At 41.8% G+C, this 15,667-nt stretch overlaps 1 protein-coding gene across 8 annotated transcripts in view; it reads left to right on the top strand.

Moving 5' to 3' along the window:
- ULK4 (unc-51 like kinase 4) overlaps positions 1 to 15,667 on the top strand; it is a 246,606-nt gene that overhangs the window by 227,959 nt on the left and 2,980 nt on the right. For all 8 annotated transcript variants that reach the window (XM_066992021.1, XM_066992022.1, XM_066992019.1 and 5 more), the window contains one exon: positions 13,528 to 13,616. In XM_066992021.1, the coding sequence (XP_066848122.1) occupies positions 13,528 to 13,568 (41 nt within the window). In that variant the 3' untranslated portion in view covers positions 13,569 to 13,616. The remainder of the gene's footprint in view (positions 1 to 13,527; positions 13,617 to 15,667) is intronic.

Below are 15,667 nucleotides of genomic sequence, written 5' to 3'. Positions count from 1 at the left end.
CTGCTCCTGCAGAAAAGCACAACAGGAAGTTGTCTGAGTCACTCACATCTACCACTGGCTTTTCTGTAAATTATAAGTCATTAAGGGCCAATATGTCTACTCTGGAATTTAGTAATTTTTACTTTACTAAAATGTTTTCAATTTAAAATTTTCCTCATAGCATTAGAGGCTGAAACCCTTATTTTGAGCATCCCGGGGAAAGTAATCATGATCTAAATCTGATCCAGTAAACGAACGCCTTATTTTGTATTACGTTATTGAGGGATAAAAAGATAATTTAATTTTTTTCATTGTCAATTCATTTCTTGGTTTCACTGCAATCAGTGCCAATTTTGCTTGGCAATTCAGTGCTCTTAAGACATGTATCTTCTAAGAACAGAGTGAGAACATCACCTTATTTCTTACAGATCATCAGATGCCCACCAGATGGGGGAATCTTTTTGTCTTGGACTGAGTTTAAATCAACAGTTTAGATGTGAAAGACTTGATATCTCATTAGCAATCCCTTGATCCACCCAGTTCCCCTGGCTGCTGTTTTAGAATGATAATCCCAGTCATTCTTCCAATCTTTATTAGCAATCAGTTTTAAGTGCAACTCTTAGAAGATAAGACTTCTCCTGCCAGTCCTACCAAAAAAAAAAAAAAGGAAGAAAAAAGAAAACAGGTGAGCTAGAGGCTTTGATTAGACAGGTATTCCTTTTAAGTCAGTTTTAGTCATTGTAGATTTTGTTTCTGCATGCTTGAAAATGAGCCTCCTAGCCAATTTAGATTGGCTTGAGTACTTCAAATAGTACAATAAATCTTTTCTTTAATGCACAAAATTATTTTTAACCTGACATAAAGGTAACTTCCAGGTACCTTAACCTTTCCAGAAAGGATCATAGATTTGGTTAAGCTCCAAAACCCCTTAAAATTCAGAAATCATCTGACAAAACACCTTCTCACTTACATTAATACTTTTCCTTAACAGAGTGCCAGTCACATTACTTGCTCTCTCTACTGTACGGTCAGGGCCTTTGTAAGGTATTTGCTAAAAGCTAGAGTTTTGAGTGTAAATAAGAATTGAGTTTATTCCTTTTCCTGGAACAGTGATGAGATCATCGCATCAGCTTTGTATTGTGATGTGATTAAGTTTGCACTGTGACTCAGTTACCTTGTACTGGAGGACAAAGTTATAAAATTGACTGCTGCTGTGGCTATGGGAGCAAAAGGCAGTATCATGTGGCAGACATCCAGATGCTCATTCTGTGTCTGAAAACATTAAGCCCTGTGTTTTAAAAACTATACAACATGAGTGCGTAATGACTTTTTTAATGAGAATCTGTCTGCTTTCATTTCCATAACAGTGTTAATATTTAAATTATTGACCTAATCAGGTTAAGTGTATGAGCTGCACCATCTAATTTCAAGGCACACCTTGTTCACAGTAGTTGTGCAATGGCAAACTCAAAACAATGATGTAATTAACTGCACATCAGCAAAAATGTCTGAAGGGTTTTAACTTGAAACCTCTAAGAGAAAACAAACTGCTTTATGAAGTTGAAAATGCTTTATTTGGAACCTGTATGTATTTATTATGGGTATTATCATGTGATAATAGTACTTCACAACCTTTTTTTTCATGGTAAAAAAGAAAATGAGTGGAAAAAATATCCAGTTCACATCCTGATTAGATCATAGCTGAAAGCTGTGTTGTCGGTAGCCTTTTGTACACAGTTCGATACGACTGTCTATTCAGCTGAAGCCAAGACTGCCATAGTGGTGGTGCTGTAAGGTAAGTGTAAAAGGTTCACTGCCCCATCTGCGTGGGCGAAGTTTCTCAGAGCCCTTGCATTCATTAGGATTGCTTTTAGCCCGTGGTATCCATTTCCTGAACACTAAATTCACCCACAAGATAAAAGCAAAAAGCCGATGCATGTATAAAAGAAAATGTTTGTTCCTCTGCTGATACTCAAATATAACGTATTTTGAGATAACAAAAGCTACAAAGAATAGTTTTCTCCCTGAAATACTTAATCATGTAAGTCAAGATTGAAGTTTAACTTGTCTCAACAAGTATCTCATGGCCAAACAAACAGTGCACCACAAAGCTGGTTAACATTCAGCCACAGCAGCTGGACTCATATTTATTAAAATTTTCAATAGGACTTGCTTGACACTTTTATAGAAAAGTCGCTTCCCTAATTTTTTTTCTCAGTAGATGTTGCCTTCTAGGCTGTTTCTTCAATATAAGCATCAAAATGGGGATGTAAAGGTCAATCTTTACTGTATTGCAGAGTTACGAAGAAAAACAGTTTGTCTTTAAGCGAGTGTTCTCCTATCCAAATTAAACTGTTCACTTTCTATAGGAAAAAGGCTTTTTAATATGGCAACTCAGTGGATTTTGTGTTTATGGAAGGACAGATCCTCCCTCTGTTGTAGACTTATTTCTTCAAGTTTTATCTCTTTGTGAGACAACACAGCGGATTGTATGGCACCCAAGTCTTTTATAACCAGGAGTAAAATGAGTTAGTGTAAAGCACCATCAGTGGTGGTTCAAGCCAGCCCACTTAGCATTGCAATTAGTGGGTGCATATATACATAGATTTCACATTCTAGCTAAGTGGCTGGTAATTTCTTAAACTGTTTAAACTCAGGTACTTGTGATTGATTTACTTAATTGCATGATTTTAATTTAGGAAAAATGTGTTTAACTACATAATGCAGAAGATAAGCTGGAGTATCTGTGGTAACTCAGTGCGAGACAGCCTTCCATGTGGTGAGGAAGAACAATTTAAGTACATATTTTGTAATTTCTAGGTTCACTTCTTGACACCGTGTTAGATACTTCCTTTCGTTGTCCCACTTTGACGATCACAATTGGGCAATAATAAAAATAATTTTATTAGGAGGAAATGTCGTTCCCAAGCTTATGAGCTGCGCAGACAGCCCTTCCCTTTGTTCCATCTGCTATGAAGTATTTATGCAGAGTTGTCTTGTGTTGCTCTTCTTTTTATGATGTCAGGGATGAGTGACTAGCAACTTGAGTTTACCCTTAAATAAAATGAACCTTGGCCTTCCATGACATCTTTTATCAGCACTAATACAGTAAATTGCCATTCATGTCACCAGTTACTGACACCATATTGGACTTGCAGTCTTCTCTTTTGTTGTTGATAGAAGACTGCCAGGTTGAAGAGCTGGATCCTTTTTGCTCCCTAGTATAATAAGAGCACTTCTTGCACGTGTTGGAAAAAGGCAGCTGATAAGCAAAGATGAAGATGACTATACAGCACTATATTGAGAGGAAAAAAAAAAAAAAGGGGTTTATCTTCTCTTTGCAAGTTTCTGCTGTAAATCATTTAACCTTGTCTTAGAGCCCTTTTGTTTTTGCAGTTGCAGCAAAGAAATTCTGCAGTGTTTATATTCATCTGTATCTTGAAATATGATTATAAAGAACAGCAAGATGGTATTACGTTGGGGACAGCTGCAAGGGTTTCTCTCATCCATAGACTGCCAGGAGCTGGATCTCAGTGAATTGACAAAAGCATAGGAAAGCTTCTCAGGAGTCTGTTCCTGCCAGACACTGGTGAAACTGGTAGTCAGCCAAGTGTGGGTATATGTGAGGTGAGGTAAGGAGAAGAAAACGGGGAATGAAATCGTTAAAACGCTAGTTGCTTGATATCACTAAAGCAGCAGGTGTCGGGGTGAAGTATGGAGTCCAAACAGAGCCAAATGAAATTGCTAATATTGACAAAAAACAGAACATGAGTGACTGAAGACTTGTGGTTTTCTACAGCGTGAGATGCAGGGAGTGGGGATGGTCTCTGAAGTAACTGTGGAGACTTACTTGCAAGTTGGCCTGTAGAGCTATTCATTTTGCATGAAATCTTATGCAGTCTGTTCATTTGGAACAAGTAGTGCAAGTCTGAAAGTATGTGTGTGTTTGCATTAGGTGCGGAGTTGGCCGCCATTTTGGTTGATGATTATTGCATGGCTGACGTGGCAATATTCCGCCAGTCTGTAATGGCTGGTCCTTAATGACACTGGATGTGGGGAATCACAGAAGGGACAACTTGCTCTTAATTTTAGAGAGCAGTGAGAATGAAAAGTCTTTGTTGCAGTGGCTGGCATACTGTGGACTCATGTTACTGTGGGAAGATTCTTACCTGCTTGTTTGGAAATGTGTTGGCTTTCTAAGACCCGCCCCTGGGGATTGGTGCTGTGCTGGTGTTTGGAAGCTGGGAGCCCAGTATGATTATGAGGAGATACAGGAGCCATCCAAAAAGTAGAGCTGTCACATTTGGCAGTGAGAAATACGCTCTCTTTTCACATGGACAGATGTTTTCCTTCCAGTTGTACAGTGAAACTGACGGTTATGAAACCTGCAACCTGTTAATTTGATACATAATTCAAGGCCAGCATAATTCCCAGTGACTATCACTGTTGTTTTTGTTATGGAGTCCTAATTCATTGTTTCTGTGGGCACAAAAGTATTGCCGGACTCATTTGGTGTTTCAGTGCACTGTAATTTTACTTAGTGCAATTCTGTTGAGATTGCCAAGCTGTGTCATCTGTTGAGCTCATCACTATTACTTCCTTTTGACCTCCTCTCTGTAATTGCACACACATGACTTTCTAGCTGCTATAAAGATACCTAAATGCAACTGGGCTCGTTTAAAAAATAAAAAATAAAAATAAAAAAAATATGAATAGACCAAAATGTTTCTCTGTGAGGTCAGTGAGGACCAATTAGTTAGCCGTTTGCTTTCTGCCAGGCAGCCAGAGCCATCTGTCACATGACAATGAGCAAGCACAGATTTCAGAAGTCCATTTGTTTTTATGACCATTTTTACAATTTTATGGAAATTGAACCATTACATAAAGCATAATTTTCCTTAGAATCGATGTTTTAGATACTTATTTCCCTGTTCAGTCATTTGCATATCTAGTTGCTTTATATATAAAGCCAAATATAATGACACTTTTCTCCCCTAATAAAAAGATCTTCAGACCTAAGTTTTGTCTTTTTCCAGTGTATGAAGGACTGTCTATGTTTGGTAGTAAAGGAAAACCCCAAGGGCTTTAGGTCCAAGTTTTGTGTGTGCATAGAAACTAAGTCAACAGATGTTATAAAGGAACTAATGTTTAATGCTTTAATACATAGCTTAAAATCATGGTCCATAATGTTTTTAAAGAAGATTCTGTTGCTCTTTTCATTTTTCAACTATGTTCTTTTCATATTCTATGTTAGTTCTTAATATAACTCATGATATTTCTGCTATTCTTGGAATGGTAAATCTAAAATGTTCCGTCAAGTTGTGCAGATTTTTAGTAGTTGAAGTCCTGTGTTCAAGTTCAGATTACAACCAATGTGAGCAAGAGATTTCTACTTTTGCTTCATCCTCCGCAAAAGTTAATGCTATATAAAGATTCTGCCCAGGGGAAGCTAAGGATTTTGCATATTAGATCAGGCTTTAATTGCATCAACAGGTCTGCATAAGGACAATTTGACAGCATCTCCTCACATCACTCTGGCTTCATCAAGGCGTAGTAGTCTTTTATTTTTATGAGGAGCATTTTAAATCAAGAAAAGAGACAAAGTCAAGTTGGAGCTATTAATTTTTTGAGGCTGTACGCATTAAAATTAAAATTCCTCAGTAAACTGCAAATACTTGACAGTTCCTAGGGGTTTGGCCAGTTCATTTGTGCACCACAGGCATGGCTGCTCAAGTGCTTGTGTCCTTAGATATGTAAGCATTTATGAAATTGGTAATTGCTTGGTTGCTTGCATACTTCTCCTATACAGTAATTGCCATTTAAAGGTCAGCACTCTCCAATATGTTCTGGGTGTCACTGTTTTTCCTAATAGTGAGAAGGTGAGTTATCTGTAGCAATGATTCTTATACAAGCGTATAAGCATTTGAAATTACTTTGAATCATCATAGCATGAAATATGGCAGCAGAAGATTTAGGGTCAGTTGTATTAGTTGCTGTGCCCACGAAAAGAAAAGAAGGCCATCCCTAACGTGTGGAGCATATCAATGAAAGTTGGATATAACTCCAAACAAACTTTGCAGTCAGACTATTCTGTGGTTTTACAGAGAAATATAAAGGATGACAGCTGCTGGAATTCAGGGGTCTTAATCGAGAGTTGAATTGTTAGCCCATAAACAACATCAGCGCTGGAAAGAGAGCTACAGGAGTCAACATCTAAAAAGGATTGGGAGTTGCTTGTCAGAAGCTGTTTTAGGAGAAAAGCTGACAAAGAGAAAAAGAGACTATGAAGGACATTTGAACATGAGAGCCTTCTCTTTAGTGCAGGGAACTCTCATGAGACCAGCAGGGTGAAGTGTAGCTGGGAGGTGGTGGTCTCTTCAGGTCCAGCAAGGTGATGGCAGGTGGGAAGAGGAATCGGAGGGGCTTGCGAGGAGGGCATAAGCTCTGTCTGTGGCCCCATTTTGCCAAAGCTGATGCTTGAGGCCAGCAGGGATTATTGTTTGGCAGACTGAAATTAGTCTGAAGTGGTACCTCAGGGAGTCACTGGCATGCAGATGACAGACGAACTTGTGTTTGTAGATGAGATCACCGGCAACAGCGTGGCAAGTGTTTATTTTTAATGTCATATTGATGTTGGGCTTGCTTATGCACATGTGCAATGTAACCCTGCAACACTGTGTGGAAGTCTTCTACAGCACCTTGCAGACACCCGTCAGGACTTCAGTTTCCTTCTGCTGATGAAGTTGTTGTGGACGGCTGGTTCTAATGGATGTAAAGAGATTGCCCTACCCAGTTCTGTTAAGTCAGATGTTTTAAACTCACTAGTTACAGAGGATAGAAACTGCAATAATGGCTATTTTCTGGGTTATAAAGACGTTTTGTATGTTCTGAAAATCAGTTGAGAACACTGCTAGCAACAACGCCAAAAATCAAAATCAAACAAGACTGAGAGCACTCTTCAGTTCGATAATGATCCTGAGGTTTTATGAATCTTCTCTAGTGCTTAGATAATACCCCTTAGAGTTGGTAATTTTATAACTTTACAACAACCCTGGAGCACGCCTTTGTGTGTGTTATGTATGTGCTGAAGGGCAGAAAATAGCGTCAAAGTGGAAGGTGTCAAGGAACATCCAAAATCAATTAACAATTATACAGCGTGGGGGAGACATTCCTCGTCTCCCTGCAACTAGCCCTTGAGACAGCGTGCCGTTCAGCCTGCCAGGAGACCCGTGTGTTTCCAAGTTAGCCGTGGAAATTGCTTTGAACTTGGAGTAAACCTGCACACACATACAAATTAGAAGACGACAAAACATGTTGAATGAAATCTTGGCCTTATCAAAGTCAAACGGAGTTTGCCGCTGACTTCAGTGGAACAAGAATTTTGTCCATAAAGAGGGAAAAAAAAAAGATTTTTGAACTCTAAAATCAGAGCTAAGCTGTCTGATGTAGGTTTTTTTTTTTTGTTTTTGTTTTTTGGTCACAGATACCTGCTTGTTTTCGCACGTATTTGCAGGATCTGAAGGCCACAAAGTCTTTGTAATTTTGTGTCTGCAATCCCTGACTATAATAATGCTTGCCAAAGCACACCTGGAACACTCATGCTTTTGTAACTTTCATTTCTTGTTTTTATGGTCCAGCAACATTGCTCAGGCCTGTTCAAATGAGTTGGCAATTAGTAACGTAAATACAACTCGTCCGACTTGATCTGTTCTTCCCACATGCACTTTCTGTCTGTCTCTCTCCAGCTGAACCATTTATAGACAGACGAGTGATGGGGTGGATGTCAGAAAGGTTTTTACCCCTTAGGATGAGCTCTTATGGAGAACAAGAATACCATGTGGCCACCCTCATAAGCATGTAGTGTCTCTGAGAGCATGCTGCCCTTGGGTGGTCCTTTTCTCCAGTTGCGTAACCTGGCAAGAGTTACCATTATTTTACATTAAATAACCCATAAATTGATTGGACATATGCTCTTTGAAACATCCAGTCCCACGTACCTGCTGAGAGCATATCTAACACATGAAATGCCAGATTAAGCACCTCACAAAAGGCCCTTGCAAATATCTGGGATTTTTTGTTGTTGTTTTTGGCTGTTTAGTTTTTATTTAAAATAAAAATAAATAAAATCTTGCCATAGATTCCAAACTGGTCCAATAGCTAGAGCACTCCCCTGGTAAACAGGAGGGCAGGCTTCCCTTCCCCAACCCGGCAGTGAAGTGAGGAGGCCGTGCCTCGTCACGGTGTTCTTCGCTTGTGGGGAACTGCCTGACCCTCCCTGCCTCTCCCCGTCTGTGGGAAGCTCTGCCACAGCAACAAAAAATGCGATGTTCGATTGTCTGGAAAAGGGGAGAGGACTGCAAGAGCCTGTGAGCCCGTAGCCTTGTGTAGGGGCACTGAGAAAAGGTGTGGAGTTATTCCCCATGCAGGTTTTCTTGCCCTTCTGAACCTCAGCCCTCCCGTGCTCTGTGCAGGTGTCTAGGTCTCCATTCCAGATTGCTTACCCCTAAAATGTCATTACAGCCTCTACTCTGTAGGGTCCAAATGTTTTATTGGGTCTGGCCCTTGATTATACCAATGTGGGGCTATGTTACCTTGAATGAGTAAGTGTGCAAGCCTACAGAAAGAATGGCAGTGATGGATCCGTTTGTTGTACCTTCTCTGGACAATACCACTTTAATGTATGTGCTTGCAGAGGGTTGTATTTTCAAATATCTGTATTTAGTACATTTGAACATGATCAATGAGTCTGTCAGTTTTATTTCACGTAGCTGCTCACCTGCTCAGGTCTGTGTTTGCAGAATCTCCTTGGTCGTAATGCTCTTCCGTGAAGAGGAGCGGCTGCGTGTTTCTGGCCGTGTTGTTGGGAACTGTGAGTGACAAACCAAGCAGTGGGCTTTCTTTGCTGCACTGCTTGTGAATAGCTCCGTGCTGACAGCCTGGGAGGAAAAGTGCCTTTCAATGCTCTGGGATAGGCACAAGTGGTCAGCAGCGCTGGGAGGCTTTCTCCTCCAGCCAGGCATTATGCCTCGTTTCTGAAGCTGCCATCCCATTCACTTACTTGCTGGGCTGTCACGTCGGCTACGGTGATGCCTTTGACACCACTGTATTTTGTGACATTTGCTCCTTAAAAATGAGAATAAGGTCACTCTAAGCAGCTGTGAATAGCCATCAACTCTCAATCACCACCAGCCCAGACTGCATTTGAAACGGCGGCTTTGGGGCTGAAAAGACGCGGTGTTTGACTGGCAGTCCCCGAGCCAGCCCAAGGTGGTGCAGGAATCAGGAGTCTGAGGTATGCTTCTTAAACTGTGGGGACAGCACTTATTATGAAGACATTATTTGAGATAGTGTCTCGAGGGCAACAGGAATATGCTTAACTCTTTGATTTCTTTTTTTTCCAGAAAACTTATCCTTTCTTCTAAATATATTTCATGTCCTCCATAGGATCCCAGCTAATGCGCAGATAAAAATGGTGATTGTTTTAACCTCAGTATTAGCTGACACTACAGTTCCCATTCACAGAAAACCCTCTGGCTGGGGATAAGCGGTACTTCAGCGTGTGCTGATGTTGAAGCGATGCTAACGTTAGAGCTACGACTACCTGGTGGCTCCAATAAACCAGCCACGGCAGCTCCCGTGTTATTTGTGTGGCTGCTCTCCATCAGCGTTGGCAAAGTTGAGTGAGAACTTGAGCTAACTGATCCTGCAAGGATAATTAGCTTAATTGTGTTAAATTTTGAGGAAAAAGTAGGAAGCATAACTTTGAGGTTAAAATATTGAGGCGTGTTTGGGAAAGAAAGCCAAGTTTACGTGAAGGAGAGTTTATGAAATGATTTGCTTGTGTCTGTGTATACAGACATGGTGATGGCATGTAAAAGAGAATCTGCTAAGAGTAGAAATGATAAACATCTCCAGTAGCTGTTTATTTGAGAATATAACATTTGAAGGTGCAACTAAATATGCTCCTGAGACCTTTCTTCAATGAAAAAAAAATTCAAATTTAAAAATTCCTTATTTTTATCAAAGAAATGTTTTACGTTGTTTCCCAGTTTCAGTACAGTTTGCTTCACAGACATCAAGCTCGCAGTTTGAAAACGCAACAAAGCAGGAGAATTTCTTTCTCTTCAATATGGTAGGAGAGCAGTTTACTACTAGGTCCCTTAACTCAGTCATAAATTACAAAATGTAAGTTATGACAAACCAGAGAAAGCAGTATTATGAAACAATAAGCCTTAAGAAAATAGATTATCTCTTAGATTGCCATGTTTTCTTGAAAATTGAATTGCAAAAGTCATTTAGATCAAGAATCCAATACCAAGCACCATAATACCTGAACAGCTATTCTAAATTTTAGGAAATACTGATCTTTACATATCAGTTATGGACTCTTTATGACTCATCCTTGTTTAATAGAATTGAAGAGAGGAAAGCTTCAGAATGGTTACTAGCTTAATAAAGCAACATCATTTTGGGATTCTTACTAAATTCCAATGAGTATACAACTAAACTGAGATTTAATTACATTTTTAATTAAAGGAATAGGTATCAATTATGTCATTGAATATGTGTTGTAGCCAACCCTAACAAATCAGTGTTATTACAAGAGATCACTGAAGCAGTTATGAAAATCCTGCATTAGCTAGAACTGGGCTGGATAAAAGATACAGTCATGCTGGGAAGGAGAAAAAGGTAATGAGATGCATAAAAATACTGTGTTTCCAAAAGTTTGATTGCTGGCAGTTTGCTGTGTTATCATAATTTATTTTTATCTATAGAACAAAGTGAAGACAAAAACAGAGCAATTTTTAAATAGGGAACAAAGTTTTATTTCAGTTCTTGAAAGCAAATGATGATTCCTAAGATCAGTCAGTGTTTCTCATGACCTTTATGTGAAGCAGGACCTCATCCACCTCATGTGAGAGACCTTCTGGTCACTCAGATTTCCTACACAGCATAATATAAAAGGGGCAAGCAAGTGTTAGTGGTCAGAGCAATAACAGCGTGAGGATACTGGACAAAAGGGATGGCCAGGTGCAGCCGGGGCCACTCGCCCTGTACGCAGCCTGTGCCTTGCCTGCTGCTGCAGCATCAGTGCTCTCCCCTGCCCCGTGTGAGGTGAGTCTGTGGTGCGGATGCCTCTTGGTGGGCAGAAAACAGCTTTCTGAACTCCAGTAATGGGGAGCAGCTGCGGAAGCCTGCTGTGAGGCTGTACAGCTGCATTTTGTCCATGCGGGTTTTCGCTGACGCACCTTGTTTTGTGCGAAGCTGTTAGCTGATGATCTCAAAAAATATATGCCCCGAGTTTGTTTGAAACTTAATTTAAAAAATCTGCAGGCTGCTGCTACTAAAGGCCTGATCCTTTCCCTCCTTGTGGTATGCCTTTACTGCTGACAGGATCTTACTGAAGCATTTTCTATGTGGTGCGGTAGCCCCCGCAGATGGATATCACAGAAACCCCATTGCTTCTGGCTGGAAGTTGCTCTGGACAGTGAAGTATAACAGGGAGATGGAGTAGATAATCTCATAGGTCGTTCTGTTTCTATCTGTTATAATTCCTGTGCATATAAAGCCGTTTTAATCCTTCCCATTCAGATGCATTGTATCCACAGAAATGTATTCTTAATAATGGCACAAGGCATGCTGCAACACAGGCAGATTTGGGAAATTCCATTGGACTAAGTCATTAACTGAAGTAGAGCATTTCAGAATTTAAAAAAAAATGGTATAAGATTTTATAGCTTTTATAACGTATTTCGAACATTCTCTGTGTAATGCACAAAGGCTGGCATGTTTAAAGAACACGGAGGTGGTGCAGGTTTCAGCACCCAAGCACAAGGATGTATTAGTATGAGAGATGTCTGTAGCCTTTACGTGACCTCAAGGTTTTATGGAGCAGGACCCAGTCTTCAGCTACAACTCCCCCTTCGCCCCCTGTGACCTCTTCCTCTTTCAAGTGTGCAGGGTGAACAAGGGCCATGAGCAAAGAATGTGGCCCTGGCGGAGAGCTGCAGAGGCTGTGGCAAGTGTTTAGCAGAGGCAGGAGCGCTCCTCAGGACAGAAAAGCAACATCTTGAGGCTGATGCACTTTTCTCTTTCAGTAACTGTAATGCTACAATTTCATACCTCTTTCTTCTAAAATTCAGGACCCGGATTACAAAATGTCTTCTGTAAGTACAGGATGAGAATTAAAGAAGAATGGATGACGGAAATATAAACTGAGGGGTTCAAAGATAACCTCAAGAGACTAAAAAGGTTTAATGACCTGTAATCAGGATTTACCAATGATTTGTACTTAGGTAATTGTTCACTGTTTTTTCCCCAACACACAGGATAGATCTTCGCTTACTACAGACAGATCCCTGTTCCTGCTTAACTGCAGGATGTTATGATTATAGCTGTAGTGACACTGGTGTTTCAGAATCACCGCTGATAAATGATGGTGGGCTGGTAGCTGTAAATACTGCTTCTCTTGTGATTTAAGAGGGAGACTTGAAGGCGTATCGCCCGGATGCTTGATCAATGGTAAATAGGGCCAGCCATGGCATGTTAAAGCTTAAAAGTCCTTGCCAGGTTTGGGGATTAAAAATTGTCGTTTCAAGCATTAACTCCCAGTATCAAAATAATCAGCTGCTCTGGTCCTTTTCCTTTCTTTTTTGCCAAGATTTACTTACCTTTTTAAGCAAGAACTGACATGCAAACCTTTTCGTTTTTTTTCTTCAGTAATTTTTTGAGATAGGAGAGCTTCTTCAGCAAGCTGCCAAGCATTCAGTGTCTGTGCCACAGTGCCGTGCAAGTTCAGGCTGTGCCCCCTGTGACCTTCCCATTCATGTGGCTCACTGGTCAGGAAATGTGCAGCCACTTGTAGCCGTGCACTTACGCAGCGTAAGGCTGGAGATGCCATAAACCAGTCATGAGAGATCAGTGTGATAAAAAACAGCCGCGGCAAAATCAGCTCTAGTCAGGATTCACTTGACATAGAAGGGCATATAGCTTCGGTCATTCATTCCCTGCTCCGTAGGTGACAGCCCTGTGCAGGTAATATTCCTAATGACTGATGAGTGGCAAGAAAACATTGAATATGCAGTTGCTACTATTGCAGTGCTTTTTAACCTGGTTCCTCTCAGAGAAAACCCCACATGCCCTGATCTGAAGGCTGATACATGCTTGGTTATTTTTTCCCTGAAGTGAAAAATGAAAATGACTGCCGGCTCGGATCTCCCTGGAATTCAGAACCAAGGGGTTTTGTATTTGCACTGGTGGTAAGAACACAATCAGGATTGGCAGGCTGTGATGTGTGAATTTGCACTCATACAGGGGCTCAGAATGAGAGTGAATCTTGTTAATTAAGCCAAGACATCTCAGACAGTCTGCGCCTAAACTTCAGCCCTGTTTGGTAAAAGGGACTTTCTCTTGGGTCTCTTTAATGTCACATTCCATTTACAAGTGTAACAAATGCTGTAACTTGTTTCCCTCTCCCCCCATCCCACAGAAGACGACAGAGGAATTTCTTGCTCTGCCTTTGATAACCGTTCTTTCTTTTTGTTCCAGATAACTTCAAACGAGAAGCGCTTGGAGAGCCTGAAGAGTGATGGCGATGCTCTTATCCAAACTCTAGAGAGCCTGGCCCAAGCTGCCAGGTGAGTTCCCTCAGGCTTTCAGGAATTTCCAGGGATGAGAGCTCTCTCCTCTTTTGTCTTCGGTGGCCTTCTCCTGTAATTGCCTCTGTGCAGTACAAGCTTCTCAGGTTTCTGTCCCTGGCCCCCCTCCCTGCGCGGCTCCCCTCCAAAACCCTCATTCAGAGCTTTCTGGCAGTTCAGCCGCCACCGCTGCGGCACGCTTTGATCCCCAGCTGTGGCTAGCCACAGTGTGCTGTGCGCTCGGGCTCAATGTGTGTGCACATGTGGCAGCTTAATTTTTAATTTATTTATTTATTTTTATTCCAAACAATTCGCCTCTTTATGACCGGATGCTGGTCAGTGTTTCTTGGCACAGTGGGCTAGATGCACAATGTGGTATTTGTGCCCTGTTTTAAAGTAATTGTGTTTTGTACAGTTGCTGATTTTGTTTGAATGTGCAGCTGAATAGCAGAGCTGCTTTTGTTTGAGAATACCTGTGGCTTCTCAGAGAAGGCACCGGACTTTGGGGGATGCCATGGCCTCTGCGAGAACAGAGGTGCTGGTCCTGAAGGCTTGGCCAAACCTCGGCTCATCTCTCTTAGGCCTTCACTCATCTGGTCCCAGTTGGACAGAGGAATGAATGAATCACTGTCCTCTGCCCTGTGAGAAAAGAATTGCACTCGTGCTGTGGGCTGGTAGGCTGCGTTTCGCTCCCAGTCACATGAAACTGTTAGATAGATTGTAGTTTATAGATCATTTTTGAAACACTACGGTGGTGTTTCCAGTGCTCGTTGTGCTTCCAAATGCAGGCTTCATATGGGTCAGTTGTTTGGGACAGTCATCTCCTTGATATTACAGCAGGGAGTACTCTGTGTTGGAAGGAAGGGGGGACGAGGGCAGGTGTAGAGAGGAAATGGTCAGGAAGTGGTGAGTGTGAGGAGCTGCACGCTGAGGGTTGACCAAACCTGTCCTGACCAGCCTGCATCTCTCTCGCATGCTCAGCTGCTGACTCACAGCTTTTTTTTGAGACATTAAATTATCTAACTAAAATAAAATGACGGCTCTCCCTAAGGGAGACACTGGCACCACCACTGAAGATGACGGTGGTGTGACAGCAAGGAAAGAAAGGTTTTTTTATTCTTTTAAAACTAGTTTTCACTCTCTTTCAGTGCATTTCAGCGTTAGATGCCCCAGACAGCCCATCGAGTAGCTGGCTTTGAATCCCATTCTCTGACTTCCTCTAATTGTCTGTTATCTGCACATTTCTATACTCAGAAAACCACATACTACAAAGTCCAAAATAAACACCAGTCTCTCTTATTTGACGTAAGATGCTCAGTAGACCGGATTCTATCTCATGTTAGTGATGAGTGTTGTGACACACTGTGGTAGGCCAAGCTCCTCTGCTTGCAGCAGCAGCAGGAAGGCCCCCAGGAGCTTGTGGATTTCACTTTCCCTCCGCCCGTTCTTTGGGGAGCGTGTGTGCCTATCCATTCATCTGCTGAGGAGGCTGGGAGGGATCTAGCCTGGGTCTCGGGGCTGAGAGGGACTCAGACATGGATGAATTGTTAACGGGTAGATGGGAGAAGCCTGGGGTTAGCAAGCTCAATCAGCTTTAGCTGAACGGCTGTTTTGCTCATGGAGGTTATGGCTGTTCCGCCATCTCCTCAAACTCCCTTGTCTTACGTGCCATGTTTCCCAGAATATTCCTTGGTAGCAATAACCTTGGTCTCCTCCTCTCACTTGTGCTTTGAGCCCTGTTAAGAAGCCTTTCTGAATTTCATGCTGAATTGGAAACATGAATAGCCCAACCTCCCAGGCCCTTCCACCCATGTATTGTCACTGGGTCGAAGGGATTGAGGGGGGGCTTTTGCTTTGCTTCTTTTTCGGACAGGTTTCTCATCTTTCAGTCCGCCTGCACAGTGGAAGGAAGATACCAGCCAGGCAGTGCACTGCTGACAGAGGGGCACTGCTTGCTGGGGTAGCAAGGTGCTGTCAGTGCTCTCCTGCTGCCATGTAGCAGCTTGTATTGCCAGACTCTTTCTCTGCTGTGTCCTCTCAGCTGTTTGGGG

This window comes from Anser cygnoides, chromosome 2 (assembly GCF_040182565.1).
Source record: "Anser cygnoides isolate HZ-2024a breed goose chromosome 2, Taihu_goose_T2T_genome, whole genome shotgun sequence".
NCBI lineage: Eukaryota > Metazoa > Chordata > Aves > Anseriformes > Anatidae > Anser > Anser cygnoides.
Note: the sequence above shows the minus strand (reverse complement) of the source record. Positions and strands in the feature narration are given on the sequence as shown.